Raw genomic sequence first — 19,435 nt, forward strand, 5'->3', positions numbered from 1 at the left:
TTACATATACCAAGTGTCTGTAAGGGAAAGGATTATCTATTCTTATAATACTGTAAGAGTGATCCACAACACTAGGAAGTTATTTTGAAGCAGAATGACATGCCCAGAAAAAAGTATTCTTGCACCCATAACAATGATAATAAAAATAAAACATTTTGTCACTCAGGATTATTATTATTTAAAAACATTTTTTGCAAATGGCATCTTAATTTTTTAATTAAGATTTAAATATTAGCTATTTAATTATATTAGTTTTTAATTAAATTAAAAATAACTTTTACAAGGGTGTTTAAGGATCAAAGCTATATAACTGAGAGGAGACCTCTACATAGCCTTTAAAGGAATGAAGAGAGCCGACAAGGGTTTCTGACATAATGTCCAATCACCTTCTCATGGTGCATCCTGTTAGGTATCTACATGGATACTGAAGGAATGAGGATAGGCCGGCAGTTTCGGATTTAGCTGACCAAATTGTATTCTTATTAGCTTAAACGACAAGTAAAATGATGGTACAACATGACAGAATTTCATGCTGGCTGAGGTGTCGTCCAGTTAAACAAGGCCCACATTGTTTTAGTCAGGAAACCAGGGGTGAACAGTGAAAAGTCAGCTACAGGAACAAATCTTGAAACATACCCCAACTCAACATCACCAGAGCTCAAGACCTGTACTATCAACATAAGAAGCCTGAATGGCAAAGAAATAGAAAAAGTAGAAAAATTGGATAGTGAGATCTTTCTAAGCAATAAATACAAAATGTTATATTCAGGCAATAACAATCATGAAAAACCAGGAGTAGTTATAGTATTCAAGTAAAACTATATAATATTTGAATGGCAGGCACAGTGTAGAGTGATGTGGGCAAACATCAGAATGGGGAACTGGACAATGAGACTTATTTGTATCTTATTTGGTCCCACAGTAGTTCTACTAAGGTAGAACTGGAGTATTTTTAAGGGCTTAGAGAAAGCAACTTTTACAATGAAAAAGGAAAAGTTGGTCCTTGGGGATCTAAATAGCAGAGTAGGAAATGATTATCAGACATACAGAAATATTTTGGGAAAATTTGGAGAAAAGAGCAAAGCTAATAATAATGGCAAATACCTGTTGGATTTCTGCTCGGGAGATGGACTTGTTATTACTAGCACAATGTTCCACATTAAAATGTACACAAATTCACATAGAGAGAAGAGGTGAGGAATAAGAAAAACTTCACTGACTATGTTATTGTTGATAGTGATATTTTCTCACTAGTGCAGGACACTAGGAGTGTACAGAGGATTTGAAATTGGAAGTGATCACCATTTAGCCTTGAGAAGGATAAAACTGAATTACATACTGAATTAATGTTTCCATGATATTGGAAACACGTTCTGTACGATGGATGTAATACGTGTTCATTTTGGTGGATGCTTACAGTACAAGGAACTGTACCGTACTATAGACATCCAACAAACTGAAATTTACATGGTGACATAATGAAACTGTATACAATATCTCCTGTTTAGACCAGAATTGTCATAATACACATCAAACAAGCTGAACAGATGAATTATAAATTCTTTCTCCATCCTGAGAAGTCTGGGATTGTAGGATGTTAAGTACTAGCCAATGGATCTTGTTAAAACAAAACAAAAGCCCTTCATATCAGCTCTTTCAAAATTGAAAGCCTTTTTTCCAAAGAATGATATGAATCCCTTTGCAATCAACCTAATTTGAACTGTATTGATGTTAGAAAATTCTGGAACTGGTGAATTTGAAGAGCTACTAGCAATCTAATGAACAATTTTTATTTAAATCTTATATATATATATATTTTTTTTTTTTTCTTTTTGAAAAAATTCAATTATTAAAAGCCAAGGGATAACAAAATAGAAAAACTATTATCTGAATGCACAACTAATTTCATCTTCTTAGAAGACTTCATCAGGTGTATAACACAAAAAGAAAAGAAAAAAAAAACATTACAAGAGGATGACAGCTATAAATGAAGTCGCAAATGGATTGTTGACAAATGACTATGTTCTGGATGCCATGGTATTGTTGAGCACATTCACAAGGGCATGGTCTCAGGTATGGCGAAAAAATCAAATATTTTATGATTTGTTCCAGATTGCTGGATGAGTGAGAGAATCTTCATCAAGGTTAACAGAATTAAGAGCATGATTAGATAGAGCATTGACTCTAGGTCTGCTAAACCTTCATGATGAAGATCCTGTCAGTCATCAAGTAATCTGGGACAAATCAGAAAACATTTTTAGATACTATGATGAGTTTGAAGTTGAACAGAAATTGCATTTAATCTGGTCTACCTTAATACAACCTTAGCTATAACCTCTCTGTCACTCCTCAGCTATTCAACTTTGGTGTATGTGAGATCATGAACTGTGTGAACATGCTCAACAAACCCATGGCTTTTGTTTACCTACTCCAACATGTTGCTAGGCTATCTTACATTTTTCTCTATATTCCTTTAGCACCTCTCCCAACTTATTTGTTAGGAACTTTCAGTATGCTTTCTTCTTTTCTTTAACTTCTTATGTCCATCATAGCATTCTATTTTTCTACTTGCAAACACATTTGTGACATGCATCCCTAGCTGAATCAATCAATGTTTTCTTCAGCATTTGTCACCAAGACTTCAAGGTCTGCTTTATGTTTTCAAACTGTTTCATTTTTTGTACAATAATGTTTGTATAGCTGAGTTGACAGTTTACTGGTAAAAGCTGCTAAACTTTAATTCTTTTTAAAACTTTTTTATATACTGTTATTTTCAATATGATATTCATTTTTATCCTACTTAGCACTAAGTGACAGTCACTTCCAATTTCAAATCCTCTGTAAACTCTTGTATCTTTAACCACCATGAAGATATTAACATCAACAATAACGTGATCAATGAGGGGTTTTTTCCCTTGTGTGTTCTCTCGAGCATATAAACTTATACACATCTTTATGTTGGAGCATGGCATTAATAATGACTAGTCCATTTCCTGAGCAGAAATCCAGCAGATACCATTATTATTATTAGCCTTACATTTTTTCTCCAAATTTTCCCACAATGTATGCTTGGTGGGATTCACTTCCTGCTCTGCTGTTTAGGTCTCCAACAAATACTGCAAGGGACCATAGGCACAAATGAGTTTTATTGTCCATTTCCCAATTTTGAAGTTTGTCCACATAACTCTACTTGAAACTGACTTCCAATCAAGAAGTTTATCTTTGTATTTGGTGTTGAATGCTATAGCACTCCTTCCTTCCTTTCCTTGATCATTATTATTGTTCATTTAATTATTGTTTATTATTATTGTTCATTATTGATCATTAACAGAGAGCTTGCAGGATGATTTAAATAGGCTGACAGTAGACAAAACTAATGGATTTCAATTTAATGTGAAAAAGTATAAAGTTATGCAAGTTTGGGATACAAAGATTGCAAGCTGTGTATCACATTGAGGGAATTCTACTCCAGAAAAATTGATGAAGCCAGGGATTTGGAGGTAGTAGTAGTAGATAGAAAGTTGAAGTTTAGAGGACATATAGCTAAAGTACCCAGGGTAGCTCACAGGATTACCTGGTTATTGAAAGACACACTAACAATCAGAGATAAGGAAGTTATCACTCTACTTTATAAAACCGTGATATGCCAACATCTGGATTACTGTGCTCATGTCTGGTCAGCTGCATTTCTTGGGGATGAGGAAGTGGTGGAGAAGATCCACAGGCAAGTGACCAACATGGTGAGAGGATTTGTGGAATGTTCCTTATGAGGATAGATTGAGGGTTTGTGGATTGCAAAAGTTGGTTGACAGGCAAAAAAAAAGTATGATGGAAACATTCAAATTACTTAAAGGTTATTATAGGATTGATGCAGGAGAAATGTTTCAGCACACTGCTAGAGGGGACAGAACAAGAGATAATCCCTGGAAGTTGGATAAGAGTGTAGTCAGCAAGGGTGTGACTACTAGATTTTTCACTTGGAGAGTGATGAATGAATGGAATGGGTTGCCTGAGTCAGTGATGAGTGCTTTGTTTGTTATTGGTGCGGCATTAACAAAAGATCACAAAAAAATTTCTTTTTCCATGAAGTAAATGGTTCCTTGAAGAGGTAATAAATATTGTGTTGATAGTTTGGGTCTCCCACAATGAGTCTTAGGACTCCATAGAGGTGTCTATGTAATAATTATAATAATTATAATGATGAGATGAGATTCAGCCCTGCAGTCTATTGGTTGGAGAAAAGATACGCTAACCACTTGGCCTATCAACTGGAAAATCTCCTTCTCCCCGCAGTTACAATGTCATATCATAATTTATATAACTAAAGGTTTACTCATGCAAATACAAAAATGGATATGTTGAAATAACAATATAGGTCAAAAAAAGGGGGTGAAAATAGCAAAGGCAAGGCAGTTGATTACACTCAATGGCAGCACATGCAATATTAAACACAGTGGTTTTGTAATTACAGTATTTACTCAAATATAACTCACACTTTTTTCCCCAAAATTAAAGTTAAAAAATCGCGGTGCGAGATAATTATGAGTTACAGCTGCTCACCTTCATCATGCGACATATTTGAATCTTTAACAACAATGCTTCTGTAATTAAATTAAAACAAACAGTTTCATTATTGCTTGTACTTTTATCATTTAGGAATCATAAGATCATCATGATTAAAAAAATGAAAATAAGTATGACTTATCAAGAATCTACTATGCATTATCGCTACTACTACTGGTCTCGCATATGATTGATGTGGTATTAACAAAAGATCATGAAAAAAGAAATTTTTTCGTGAAGTAAAATTAGGGGTGCAAGATATATGTGATAGTGAGTTATATTCGAGTAAATATGGTATATGTGATTCTAATTTACTGTTTACCGTATTTATACACACACAACACATATATTGAAAGTTTAGGTGTGCAAGAAGTGTAACATGTTTATTGATTATGAGATGTCACTGAATATGAGCAGTAGTGGGCAAAAGATGATTGCTGTAGCTATAGCTATGGAAGTAAGCACAGTTGACTGTATGGTTGAGTGCATGAAAGACGATAACAGTAAGACAGTGGACATAACTGGCAGCTAGTTGGTGGTGGTAAGACAGTGGACATGTAGGGTAGTGAAAATGCAATTGGGATAAATGGCAGTGAAAAGTAACTGAAGAGATGAAAGCAAAGTTGGTAAAGATGAGGCAAGAGATCAAAATGTATGAGGAAGGAAATGAAGAGAATTATAGATTTGTATGGAAATATACGGAAGAATGGGATGAAAGATGGCCTTTTGAAAGAGATACTGAATGAATACACTTTTGAAAGAGATACTGAATTCCCACACATGGCTACTCTCGTAGCCATGTGTGGGAATTCAGTGATTAGAAGTGTGATGAGTGAAAAGGTGCACGAGGTTTGTTTTCCAGGAGGTAGAATAGACAGGGTGATTTAGAAGTAAGTGAACAAAAGAGTTTATAGTGGTAGTTGGCACAAATGATTCGGTTGGTAACGGACGTTAAGGACATTAAAAGATAGTTTTGTGGTAGGTAATGTAGTCAGTCAAGCATGTTGCCAGGTATGATAATTATGAGTTCAGAAGACAAGCAAAGATTATGAATGGTATGTTAGCAGAATTGTGTGAAGAAAAAGAAGTTCATTTTGTGAATGTGTGGGATAAATTTGGGGGACAGATGGATATAAAAGAGATGGGCTACATTTAAATGGATCAGGTGTGAGTCAGCTGGAGAAACTGTTGCTGTAAGAGAATGTGGAAGAGCAGGAGCATAAGATAAGCGAGATGAATAGCATGAGTGAACAGAATGAGAGAGAAGGAACACGACAGACAGGGAAATGGGGAGGTGAACAACAAAATGCTGCATGTAAAGTGCAGATGATGGTTTCAGGAGTATATACGTGAGTGTTCAAGAAAACATAAGATAGTCAAGGATGTGGGGATTACATTTAGGTCTGCAGAGAGGTGTAATATTCGTGATGATAAATAAGAATGGCTAGGAGAAGGGATATGGAAGAGTCATATCCCAGAAGTGGGATCAGTGGGACCTGTTACAGAAACAATAATGAGCTAGCATGCAGGTTTATGAATGTTAGAAGTATTCAAAATAACAGAAATAAACTTGTGGCAATGATACAGTTCATTCACTCAAAAATCGTTGGAATAAGTTAGACATGGTTGGATTAGCATGACATTCTGACAGGAATAGAGATAGAGATATGTAGTCTTTCATGAAGACAGGGCAGAAAGGTAGGAGGAGTGCTGTTGATGAGGGTAGAGAAGTCGTGCTCATCTAGGGTAGAGAGAGATGAGGAGCAAATAACGACACTGGTTTTGAAGCAGTATGATGTAAAGTGAAGGTGGACAGGATGAAATGTTTAGTAGAGTGTTACTCTAGACCCAGTAATGTGGAACACTGTGAGAAGGAAATGTGCAGGCAAACTGGTCTGGCTAATAAAAAAAAGGGCAATCATTATGGGCAATTTCAATTATGTTAATATAGAATGCATCATATGAAGAGAAAGCATTTGGAATCAGAGAGAATGAATTCCGCCTGCAATATCGTATTAAAAACGAGGATATTATGAAAGAACTTGACATTGTCAGCATTCAGGAATGTGTTAACAGAGCTAATCTTTCCTCTCCTGTTCCATTTAAGTGAGCAGAGCTAATCTTTCCTCTCCTGTTCCATTTAAGTGAGCAGAGCTAATCTCAGGTGGTATGGTCACTTAAACAGAATGGGAGAGGAAAGATTAGCAAAACAAGTGTTCTTTGCCAGGATGGCAGGAAAAAGACCCCAAGGAAGACCAATATATAGGTGGATTGATACAGTAAAAAGTACCTTAGAAGATAGAAATATAAGATCTGATAATGTTGAAGTCTTGACAGGTAACAGATTGATTTGGAGGAAAATTGTAGATAGGAAGTTAGTAATGGTATAAGTTTTTTGTGCAGTACTATCATATCCTGTGCACTCCAGGGTACATATCAGGAATTTGATGATGATTATTATTATTATTTAATTAATTATTTATTATTTATAAATTATTTAATTAATAACATGGCCATAAGAAGTCAAATATTTCAGTACGCAGATGACACCGCACTACTAGCAATCCACATAGACCTCAACACAGCTCTCTGCAAAACACAACAAGACCTAAATGAAATCACAACATACTTCTACCAAAATGCATTTCTAATCAGTGGCACCAAAACACAGATGTTGATAATACACAACCCAAGAATCATGCACCCTGCACCACTATTGATACACTGTCACACATACTACTGCATTAACAACAAAAATACCTGCCAATGTCCTGAAATCAAACCTGTAACACATGCAAAATACTTTGGTCTCTACATAGATTGTCACCTTAAATGGACAAAACATATAGAATACCTACATACCAAACTCCGGATCATCATAGCAAAACTCATCCAAGTAAAAGACATTATTCCATCCAACAAAAAAAAACTCCTATATCACAGTATCTGCAAATCCCTACTCAGATACGGTATAACAGTCTATGCAAACACATCAAACAGCCACCTAACAAAATTAGAAACATTATATAGGAAAATTGTGTCACCAGTGATTTGGACACCTGACACACAACAACCAATATCCGACCAGCACATAGCGACACACAGAATCCTGAGCATTAAAAACCTGAAACACTACATAACATTAACAAGGAATTACTTCAACATCACCTATCGAAACAACAGACACACATATTGTATCACACGACCTACAACAACTCTCTACATCCCTATACCAACTCATTCGGTTCTTTTGTGAGATCACGTCAAATACCCACGCAACTCAACAACCTACCAAGAAATAGATAATTTCTTGGTAGGTTGATAAATATATGGGATGTAGGCATCCAATAACTACACCCCATACATAAACAGTAACAACAACATAAATAGTGAAGGCTAAATCCCACTCTCTTCATAAAAGCTAACCCAAGCTTCGAAGTAGGTGGGATTAACTCGCCTCATTCATCTACATGTAATCCTTATAATCAAAGAACGCAGATTATGTAATAAAACAGTCAGTAAAGTATATAACAATAATGAAGATACTGATATTAAAAAAAAAAAAAAATTGTATATATGTAAATAGGCTGTATAATAATAAGCTATGATATTGTTATTGGGAAGAAAAAAAAATTATATACATTTATATTTAAAAAAAAAAATCACTATAATCTACATTTGTATTGAACAGAAAATGTAATAGTATACTTAATTGTGTGTATATATATATATATAGGAAAATATTCTGTAAGATGATAAATAAAATGTTATCACAGTTTAAAAAAAATTATATTTAATTATTACTACTACTATTATTATTTATGTATTTATATTTAATAATTATTAATTATTACTATTATTATTTATTATTAATATCTAGCCTTAATTGGCAAAAGGGATTAACTTCAGCTTTGGAGTTCTTGTGACATGGAAAGGCTATTTTAGTGGTATTGAATTGTTAACCTAATGATGGTAATCGTTGGATTCACAGCAGGTATTCGTTTAATATTGCCATTTTCTGCATTGTTATTTTTTCAGATGTTGGGATAAAGATCTCTTCGGTAAAGTTCCTTCTTTTGCTGTCGATTTGGTTAATACAACATAGGGCCAATCCAAACGAGAATCCAGATCACATGGTCTCAACATGACATATCCATCATGGAGGCCAAGGTTAGTGTGCAAGCAAGAATGTCTGAAGATTGGAGGTGAAATCTTTAGAATATGCCAAAGAAGCTCAAGTCGCAAGGAGTGATGCATGTAAATTTCAGAATGGACAATTGGATAGGAAGTTGTTTGAAATGACAACTGACATAAAGGAAAAACTGGTTCTTGTTGTGAAGATCTAAACAGCAAAGAAATATATTCTAGGCATTATGTTTTAAGAAAATTTCTCAAAAAGAGGAAATCTGATAATTTTAAGTACCTCAGAATATCTCTTTAGGACATGGACTAATTAGTCATTTTCCAGCATGTTTGTTAAGAGAAATTGACTCTTAACTCTTATTGATGGTGTTTTTCATGCTGGTTCAGGTACATTAGTACATAGGGGATTTGAAATAGAACATGTTTGTCATTTCCTATTTCAAGTTTTGAGCTGAGCAGAATGAATATCACATAAAGAAAAATGTGTATGAAAGAATCAGTTGAGCAACTTTCAGAATTAAACTGTAGGTTTGAATATTTTTCTCCTTCTTCTTGGAGAAGAAAAAAAAAAGCATTTTAAAAACCAAACATTTGAAGCCCAGTGGTGCAGTCATGCTGTTTTCTCATCCCTATTTTTCAGAACTTATAACATCCTATGTATTATGTAACAGAATGGCTTTTCATGCAGAAGATTCAATGCATTTTTTGTTCTTGCAAACCTATTCCTAAGAACTCTGAACCTGTATGGAGGATTTCAGTTCCATTTGTTGCTGAAATCTCTGAATTAATTCTGAAGAACCTCAAAAATATAGTGCCACATTTTTTTCCAATCCACAAACTCTTCTCTTTGTTACCTTCCAAAGATAAATGGTCTCTTTATTTTCTGGAAGGAAAGGAGAGACTGTTTACCAAGTTCTTTGTAATTGTCATTTTTTTTTTGTTAAGCAGACAAGTCTATTTTGTAAAGACTGCAAGAACGCCAACCTTATCTACAATAAACATGAGAAGTGTCGTCTAATAAAGCATGGAGTGGACATTGATCACAGAATCTTCTGAGCTATAACTCTTGTATCCTAGCCACTTAAAATTTGAGTGTTTGTTCAAATAGTGCTGAGGTGCTACTACATCACCCAAACTTAACCTGTAATGAATATCTTTCTTTACTTAAAATTTGAGAGAGAGTCTTATTAGTTGCAATTTAAATTGCAACTCACACTCTACTAGACTTTGTTGCATTAACACTTGATTCATATTTTTTGAAATCTATTGTTGTTATTTTACCTTGTTTGTATTATCTGTTCACTGAAGATCTGTTGGATTCAGATCTAAATAAATGATCTTGCATCTAAAAAAAAATTATTATTATTATTATTAATTATTACTACTTATTATTGTATGTATTTACTTATTAAATAATTTAAGTACTGTGGTCACATGTGTATGTTTAAGTTATTGAGTAAGTCAGTTTCGGGTCTCTGGAACATGGAGTATGAGGACAGTTTGAAAGAATGCAAATTGCAGAGCCTAGCGGATGGAATGGGAATGACATGTTCAAGACATATCAATTGGTAAGGGATAATTCCCATATTGATGTGGATGAGATTTTTCATGGTATGGCTGGAGACGGCGAGAAGAAGAGATTTTTTGCAAGGAGAGTGGTGAGTGACTGGAATGCATTGCATGAAAGTGTGGTGAGTGCAGAGACAGTGAATGCATTTAAGTCAAAGTATGATGAGCTGTGCATGTGAGAGTGGAACCTTGGGACCTCTTCGTGAATAGTCTTTTGACTCCATGGAGATCTGATGATGGTGAAAATGTTTTTTTTTTTTACCATTCAGTCAAGATCAAAGAATAGCACTCCCTTATTGCAGTAACACACACACACACACACACACACACACACACACACACACACACACACACACACACACACACACACACACACAAAGTGATGAATACAACTGTTCTTTGCTTAAAGTATTTCACTAAGTGTTTTAGAATTATGTCATTCAACTTTGACATTGAGTGAAAGATACCTTTACAGCCCTTTCTAGGTACATTCAAGAATTAAATTCAAATAAGTAAAAATAACAAATAAAATGAAAACTGGCACAGGGATATAAGAGAAAATTTGCTGATAAACACTTACCTCTTTGAGTCCATTCATGCGTGCATTAAAATGTGGACATTTGAGCATTCGAAAAATGACATCCAAACAAAGAGCATTTGTAAGTGAAACCTGCTGTGGCCATAACTGAAGACACAATAACTTCATAGCTTTCAAAAGTTCAGAAATAGAGCATATATCCTTAAAAAAAGTGCATTTTAGAATTACTAATAATTATAAATGCATACTACAAAACAAGTCATTAATTTTTATTTTTAGGCAAATTATATTATCATATTCATATAGCATTGATGTCAACAATTATAATTATAATTCCACAGTTTTTAATAACTGCTTCACTAAACACAGCAAATTTGCTCATACTGGTTCATTCAATTCATCGCACATCCAAGCATTTCCAGCATTTAAGGTTCATGCAGTGATAGAAGTCATCTTTCAGCTTCTGTATTTATGAGGTTTGTGAATTTTACCCATCAAGTGGGAAGATCTAGGTTCAACTACATGGTAACAAAAGAAATTTTACATGATATGATGTGAAGGTGGGAAGATTCCTTCTTTCCTAGAAATCTGAATGTTTTTCAGGCAAATCTGACTACCTTATCTACAGACATATCAGACAAGCAGGGTGACATTGTCAATGCATGATACTCAATGATTGATAATGTGCGAGCTCAACTTTGTCCCTATGGGGGACACAACAAATAATATCAATAAAGGTTGTCTTTCTGCAAAATGTATTTGGTATTTATCAAAAGTTTCATCCCTCTATTTTGAAAATTATGTTTCCCCTTTATCAATACTGATTTTATCAATAGTCACTTCCTCTTTGGTTATTTTGGTCATAATATTTTTATTAAGACCACCAAGTAGATACTTACAATCTTTTATGACTATCCTAATCTGCTTTCCTTGTCAGTACCAGCGAAAAGAAATGCAGCTTATTACTTTACTTAAGAAAAGCAGTAAACTTATGGCCACTGCTATGACATATTTATGTGTATCTATCTGCCTATATACACACTATTACCTTTGGTAGGAGATAAAGAAATATGAAAGAAGAAGAAGACATTATCTTATCATTAATCCAATTAACAGCCTCTGATGAAGATTACTACACACTAGTGTACAGATTTTTGAGAGACGCAAACTATTGTTCCTTTACATTTCTTTGTTGATTTCATTTATTATCTTTTTGTCTTTAAATTTTTCAGGAAATTACAATATATACTAAAATATTAATTTAAAAGTTTAATCAATATCTTCCAATATTTTGGCAATGTTACATTGCCATCTTCTGGGAACATAACACTATGATATGTGCACGCAAGCACTAACAACGAGCAAATGAGGCTGAAGAAGGCAACTGGTGTTGGTTCTAGAGTCCTAAAGATGTCCCCCCCCCCCCCAGCAAGCTAAATTGGATTGTCTTGGCTATTGGGCTGATGTTCTAAGGAGGCAAGCTTCCCAAATTTAGAGCAGTCTCATGCACCCAAATTTGTTGAGATTTGGGAAGTTCTTTAGAGCTGAGGCTGATTCCAGGAACAATCTTTCATACTTATATTTGCTATGGTGTAGTAAATTGGCTTTCTTCCAGCATATTCTGTAGTGGGTATCTAGTGCATTGTCGTAGTAGGACAATTTACAGAAAGGGACCTGGTACACTCCAGGTAGGCCTAGGGGAAGTGGCTGGTCTTTGGTGGAGTAGATAAGGGATGCCAATTTCATATGTGGTTTGTAACAGGTAGTCAGGTCATTTTTTTTTAAGATTTTTGTGAGCTTTTCAGACATGCCCTGGATATAAGGAATAGTGATAGATTTAGTGTAATTTCTGTTAAGGAATAACCATGTGCTTAACACCTTCTTAGCCAATAGCTACAACCCCCAAAAAATCCAGAAAATATTAAAACCAGTTAATCACAACCCCCTCCCTTCATAACAAAGATTATACTAAATCTATCACCATTCCTTACATCTGGGGCACCTCTGAAAAGTTAACCAAAATCCTAAAGAAATATGACCTGGCGACCTGTTACAAACCACATAAGAAACTGATATCCCTTATCCACTCCACCAAAGATCAGCCACTTCCCCTAGACCTACCTCTAGTATACCAGGTCCCTTGCAGCTGTAAACTGTCCTACTACGGCCAAACGGGCAGGACAGCTAATATCAGGATATCCGAACACAGGAACTATATCTAGTTTCACCAATACAGCCACTCAGGACTTGTGGACCATTCACTAAATACCCACCACAGAATATGCTGGAAGAAAGCCACTTTACTACATCATAGCAAATATAAATAAGAAAGATTGTTCCTGGAATCAGCCTCAGCTCTAAAGAACTTCCCAAATCTCAACAAATTTGGTGCATGAGACTGCCCTAAATTTGGGAACTTTGCCTCTTTAGAACATCAGCCTAATAAAAAAATTAATTCTAAAAATAGTTATCAATAAAATAGCATTTTGAACATTAGTCTATTGGCCAGTAATCTAATCCTTCAATTCTATTGTCTGCAATACTTTTTATACAGCCATTTCCAGTTTAGTTTGTGTCAGCCAAGATGTGAAGCACCTTCCATCCCTACAGTGAGTCCTAACCAAATTTTCCAAAATTTTCACCACCACTCCTGAGATTGGTCGATCATTGGATACATCAGTCTTTGCATCAACCTTGTGCAATAGAATTACCATATGTTGTTTTCAGTCCTGTGGAATCTTCTCTCTTCTGAGACTCAAATTATATAGCCAAGAAATATCCAGTTTAGCTGAACTCTCTTTTAGCACCCTTGCTGATATCCCGTCAGTCCCTATTGCTGAATTCTTATTCAATTTGTGCAACAGCTCTATTCCTCATTCTATTCCTCACACATATTACTCTGAATTCTGAAGCAACCATATTGCTTCTAAGGAATGCAGAGAAATGAAATCACTAAATCGATCTTCTTGGAGATTTGGAAGTCATGCAAAGAATCCAGAGGTCAATTATAAGTGAGAAGTCTATGGTTAGCCTAAAAGAGAACGGACTGTAAATTTATTGGTTATTACAACATTTAATCGACAAGTAGAAAAAGAGGGGATATGACTGGAACATAAGGGATTTTACAGGAATGATGCAGAAGAAATTTCCTACTACATGACAAAAAAGAAGAGAACAAAGGGAGGAGGGGAATTCAATCCCTGAAAATTATGTGAGGATGTGGTCAATATGGGCATGGTGACTATAATTTTTTAACCCTGAAGTGTGGCATATGAGCAAAATGGGTTGCCATAACTGCATGAGAAATAGAGCTGTTGTTAGCTATATAATTGGCTATATAATTTGACTCTCAGAAGAGAGAAGATTCCACAAGACTGAAAACAACATATGGTAATTCTATTGCACAAGGTTGATGCAAAGACTGATGTATCCAATGATCGACCAATCTCGGGAGTGGTAGTGAAAATTTTGGAAAATTTGGTTAGGACTCACATTCAGAAATGGGTTGACAGAGAATCTCTACTTTGCAATGAAGGGCACGGATTTACCAAGGGAAGGTCATGTTTCAGCAACTTGCTCACATTCTATAATAATGTTACCATTGAGCTAGACAAGGGTAATGGATACACCATCATACTTTTGGATTTTGCTAAGGAACAAAATAGCACATGGAAGAGTGTTGCATAAATTGGAGATTATGGGTTTGGATTATAAAATATTAGCATGGATAAGAGGATGGCTGACTGACAGCTATCAAAAAGTAGTATACGGGGGATGTGACTGCTAGATTTAAGATAACCAGTGGTGTACCACAAGTATCAGTCCTTGGTCCACTCTTATTCAATCTGTACATTAATGACATTGAGAAGTTTTTGACAGGCGACATGCAGTTATTTGCTGCTGATGCAAAGAGAGGGAAGGTAATCAGGAATGCTGCTGATGTGCAGTACTTGCAGAATGATTTGAATAGGCTGGACTTGTGGGCATGGGAAAAATGGATGTCAGTTCAATGTCAGTAAATGTAAGGTCATGCACTGGGGAAGGGGGAGGGCACCTTTAGGACTCTGGGACTAATGCTAGTTGCCTTCTTCAGCCTCATTTGCTGGTTGTTAGTGCCTGCATGTACATATCACAGTTTTATGTTCCCAGAAGATAGCAATGTAACATTGTTGCGATATTGGAAGGTATTAATTAGTTTTTTAATTAATATTTTAGTATACAGATCAGGTCTCTTTTTATGTGATAGATACGTTCCACAGAAAACCGCACAAAAGAGGCGTAACGTACGTTGAAAAATTAGGGATATGTTCCATAATTTTCTAAAACCGCAGCAATAAATTAAAATAAACCTAAAATCACATAAAAAAGTTTATGAAAATTCAGGAAAATAAAAATGCCTAAGTTTGTTTTAAAGCTTTATTCATTTAATTTTATTGAAAAGTAACAATTTTTTTTTTTTTTTTTTTTTTTTTACATTTTGTCATCAGAATTATCATTGCTATTAGACAATATCTGGCAACATTTGCAAACCGGTGCAAAATCACTTTCATCACCAGAAGAGATAGCCTGCACATCAGATCTGTATGGTAAAGGCAATGGTTCTTCACAAACAGAATTAGTTTCACCCTGATTTTATTCTTCTGACAATGTAATCAGTGATTAATTTGCGATGATGATTTCACTAATTTTTTATACAGCTTGCGATATCCAGAAAATGCAGTTCTTCAGCTCGTGTTAGAATTTAAAGGTTCATTCAGAATTTGTGTCATTAACAAGAAAATAATTTTCTAATTTATTGCACAGTTCACGACCTTCTCGAATTATATTTGCAGTGAGGGGGAGAGGTTTTCTTCCACTATAGTTTTCTGGATCTTCGACGATATCTAAAGTTAATTGATATCCAATAATATCATCGTCACTTAAGGCATTATCCACATACTTCTTTCGAAATCGTAGTGCAGTGATTTTTTAAAAGTAATAGGCCTACAGATTTAAATTTTAATATGAATAAGAGACAAGGGACTTTGTTTAATTTTGGTGTTAAGATATCTCTTATTGAAGGTGTTTGTGACGCAACAGATAGTGATTCATCCACCTTCAGCCTACAAAGCAATCTCCAGGATGTACAAAGGGAGGGGAACACTATCAGCACACAAGGAAAAAAGTCTGCATTCACTCATAAGTACTTATAATAATATGATAAATTTTTGGTGATCAGAATGGGATATGTCAATGAAAATGAGCACAAATTAATTGAATGTTTGTTTAATTAATTATTAATTAATGATCAATTATTAATTAATTAATAATAAATCAGCTAAATTAACAATTAATTATTAATTAATATATTACAAAAATAACCAAGGTGTTCCATGAAAATTTCAGGATTTGTAAAGTGTTCCGTCGTAGAAAAAGTTTGGGAAACGCTGGATTACCCTATTATCAGAATGGTTTCTCCTTCTGTTGACATGCGCAGAAGTGTCGAAAGGTCTCGTATCTGTGGGCGTACACTACTGCATAAAAAAGATCTGCATAAAAAGCGACCAGAGCGTACAATGTAATTTCATGAAAAATTTAAAGTCATGTGTAACTAACGTATAAGTTTATCTACAAGAATTATTATTTTTTTATTTTATTTATTATTATATATATTTTAATATTTGACCCACACACAAAATTTAACAAGACCTATAGCAGATTAACGGTGTGTGTGGGAAAGTGGATAAGAAGAAAGTGGAATTCTGCACGCATTTTGTTTGAACACTCAAGGTTGTTTTCTTTGGGGAAGGCAGATTGGGAGAAGGTGTTCCAAAGAAAACAGAAAAAGATGTAATGAAGGAGGAGGAAGTGTAGTTCAGAGTTTCAAAATGCACTGTCTGTAAAAGTGTGTTGATACAGTGGCTCTTGTTCTAATGATTTTGGAGGAAAGTGGAGGTATAACAATGATCAATTCAGCAGAATCCATGACAAGTATCTTTAGAAGAGGCACAAGGCAGAAACTGAACATCTGTACAAGAGGGAAAGATGGAAGCAGATAAGTGAGAGAGAGAGAGAGAGAGAGAGAGGATCATTAATTAACTGGATTTCCCTCTTCTGGATATAATTCAGAAATCTTAGAGAGGATTTTGCTGCACCATCCCAAATATAGGAGCAATATTCCAATTCCATGGTTAAAATAAGTTATGTTCCAAACAAGCTTTTTTATGATCTATTTTCTTTTGTTTTTGGAGAGATTTATTATATATTTTGCTACTACTTAACAGTCTTAATAATCAAATTAGAAATTAAAATAAATTGCATGTTAAAAAGCTTAGTATTTGCTTGTGTGGCTATAAGTGGTAAGTTTCTATAATTTATCTGATCTTTAAAAGAAAAATCCTTCAATTAACCAACCCTTGCATGACAACCGACCTCAGGTACAGTGCCATGTAATTATATTTCAATTATAAGAACAGCAACCTTCCTGATGTGGTCAGATAAATGGTAGATTACTGTGGTTGATATATGTATTCAAAACCCAACAGGTATTTCCTACCTTGATTCAATAACTAAGATATTAAACAATTTGGTACAAATTTTGATTATACATTGGCATTAATATATTAAGGTGTGTTTAATGTAACATATAGGTTAATGCAGTTTGATATCTCATAACTCATTAAGGTTATGAGATAGCATTTGTAAGAAGAAATTTCTATATGAAATTTTTACCCAAAAGATGACTAAATTAGCATCAAAAGACAACTCGTTAAGTTTTGCTGTGTCCTTAATTTCTGTAATATAATTAAACTCATGAAATAATTGGGGGAAAAATTTTAATGAGAAATCATTGATAGCGACTTCAACTCCCTTCAGATCATCTGAATCCTAAAAGTATATTGTCAACTTTCAAAAATAATCTGGAAGATTTAAATTCAGATCTAACTAGCACCTATGTTTTCTTCAACTTTATAAAATGATTAAATTCTATGGCAAGTTGAGTCAGTCCAGATCATTCATACTGCCTGTTTTGGATACTTTTTTTTTAAGTTCTTTGCTTTTTACAGAAGCCACCTTTTCTGTCAGTCATTATGAACCATACTGAATAGGAGAAATCGTATCCCTGGAAAGGGAAGATTCTATGAGTCTCTAATCTACCTAGAGTCCATCAGTGTAACCTGGATAAAAAAAACTAAGAACTCAACACTGCTACACATAGATGAACAGTTTGGCTATGCCATGCAAGATTACGTTTTTTGCTATTTGGCCTTGTGGTCTAGATACATCATATAACATTTTTAGTACATCAAAACAACCAACTAAAAATGCATTTCCCTTCAAACGTACTTCAATAAACGAATATTATGTTATCATTGGCAGTGATATCTTTATGTTGCTTAAGAATACAAGTAGTACAAGAAACATTCAGGATACAAGTTCAGGATATAAGAGGATTTGAAATTGAGAGTGATCATCACTTAGTTTTAAGCAAGATAAAAATGAATATCATAAAAGGAATAAAAGATGATAAAGGTGACTTAAAAACTGAAGATAATGATATCCTAGAAGTCTGAAGTAATTACTCCAGACAGCATAACAGTAGAAAACATTCAAGAGGAATGCAATCAGGTGTACATATCAAAACTTGAGGTAGAAAAAGTCATTAAAACCTGAAATGTAGAAAGTCAACTAAAGCAGATGATATCCAACCAGAAAGCTCAAAATATGACATGGCTGCACTTCATAATTCAGATTGCCTAGCCAGAGAGTCAAATTCAAGGTGAGAATGATTGCAGTATAGCTCTACTGCAATCATTCTCACATTAAGCACTCGTACAGCTAAATGTGATAATCACAGAGGAATTTCTCTACTAAGTGTTCTAATATTTATGCAAGCATATTTGAGAAAATGTTAAGAAAACTGTGGAAGGGAAATTTAAAAAGAATAAGCCGGGTTCAGACCAAAAAAGAGATTGTCATGATCGTATTTTTACTTTAAGACAGATAGCTGAAAAATCATAGGAATATAACAAGGATTTGTATTTAAGTATTGTAGATCTGGAAATGGCATATCACAAATTGGAAAAATAAAAGCTATCCAAAACAATACAATTATATGGTATAAATAGGACCTTATAACAAGCAATACAAAGTCTATATTTGAATTATAAGTCAGCAGTTAGAACTGAAGATTACAGGAAAGATGGTTTGATGTTAAATCAGGTATTACCCAAGGATGCACATTATGAAGGAGAGTGGCATTAAAACTAATGGAGATGTCCATCTCAGCTCTTTGCTTAATGCAGATGATGTCATACTCCTAAATAAAAACAGTATAAGTCTGCAGGATTCCTTAACTAAACTGAATAATTGCTGTAATAAATTTGATATGAAAATATGCAATAAAAAAGACAAAGACTATGAAAATAGGCAGGAACATTGAAAAGATCAACTGCATCCTGAATAGAGACCCTGTAGAACAAGTAAAACATTTCAGCCATTTAGGTACAATTTTTAGTGAAGACAGCAAATTAAATATGGAAATAGACAACACAATTAGAAAAGCTAGTATGGAAGGAAGTCAACTAAGTAAATTTATATGGAATAAGAGAGAAATTAGTCAAAACACTAAATTAGCATTAT

The 19,435-nt window shown here is 34.3% G+C and overlaps 1 protein-coding gene across 1 annotated transcript in view; it reads right to left on the reverse strand.

Moving 5' to 3' along the window:
• LOC150101143 (ubiquitin carboxyl-terminal hydrolase 24-like) overlaps positions 1-19,435 on the reverse strand; it is an 824,883-nt gene that overhangs the window by 691,764 nt on the left and 113,684 nt on the right. The window contains exon 9 of the mRNA XM_090401261.1: positions 10,856-11,014. Within this exon, the coding sequence (XP_090257387.1) occupies positions 10,856-11,014 (159 nt within the window). The remainder of the gene's footprint in view (positions 1-10,855; positions 11,015-19,435) is intronic.

The sequence above is a fragment of the Typopeltis vanoorti genome, chromosome 12 (genome assembly GCF_054136105.1).
Source record: "Typopeltis vanoorti isolate ZY-2024b chromosome 12, IOZ_Tvanoo_1.0, whole genome shotgun sequence".
In the NCBI taxonomy this organism is placed as follows: domain Eukaryota; kingdom Metazoa; phylum Arthropoda; class Arachnida; order Uropygi; family Thelyphonidae; genus Typopeltis; species Typopeltis vanoorti.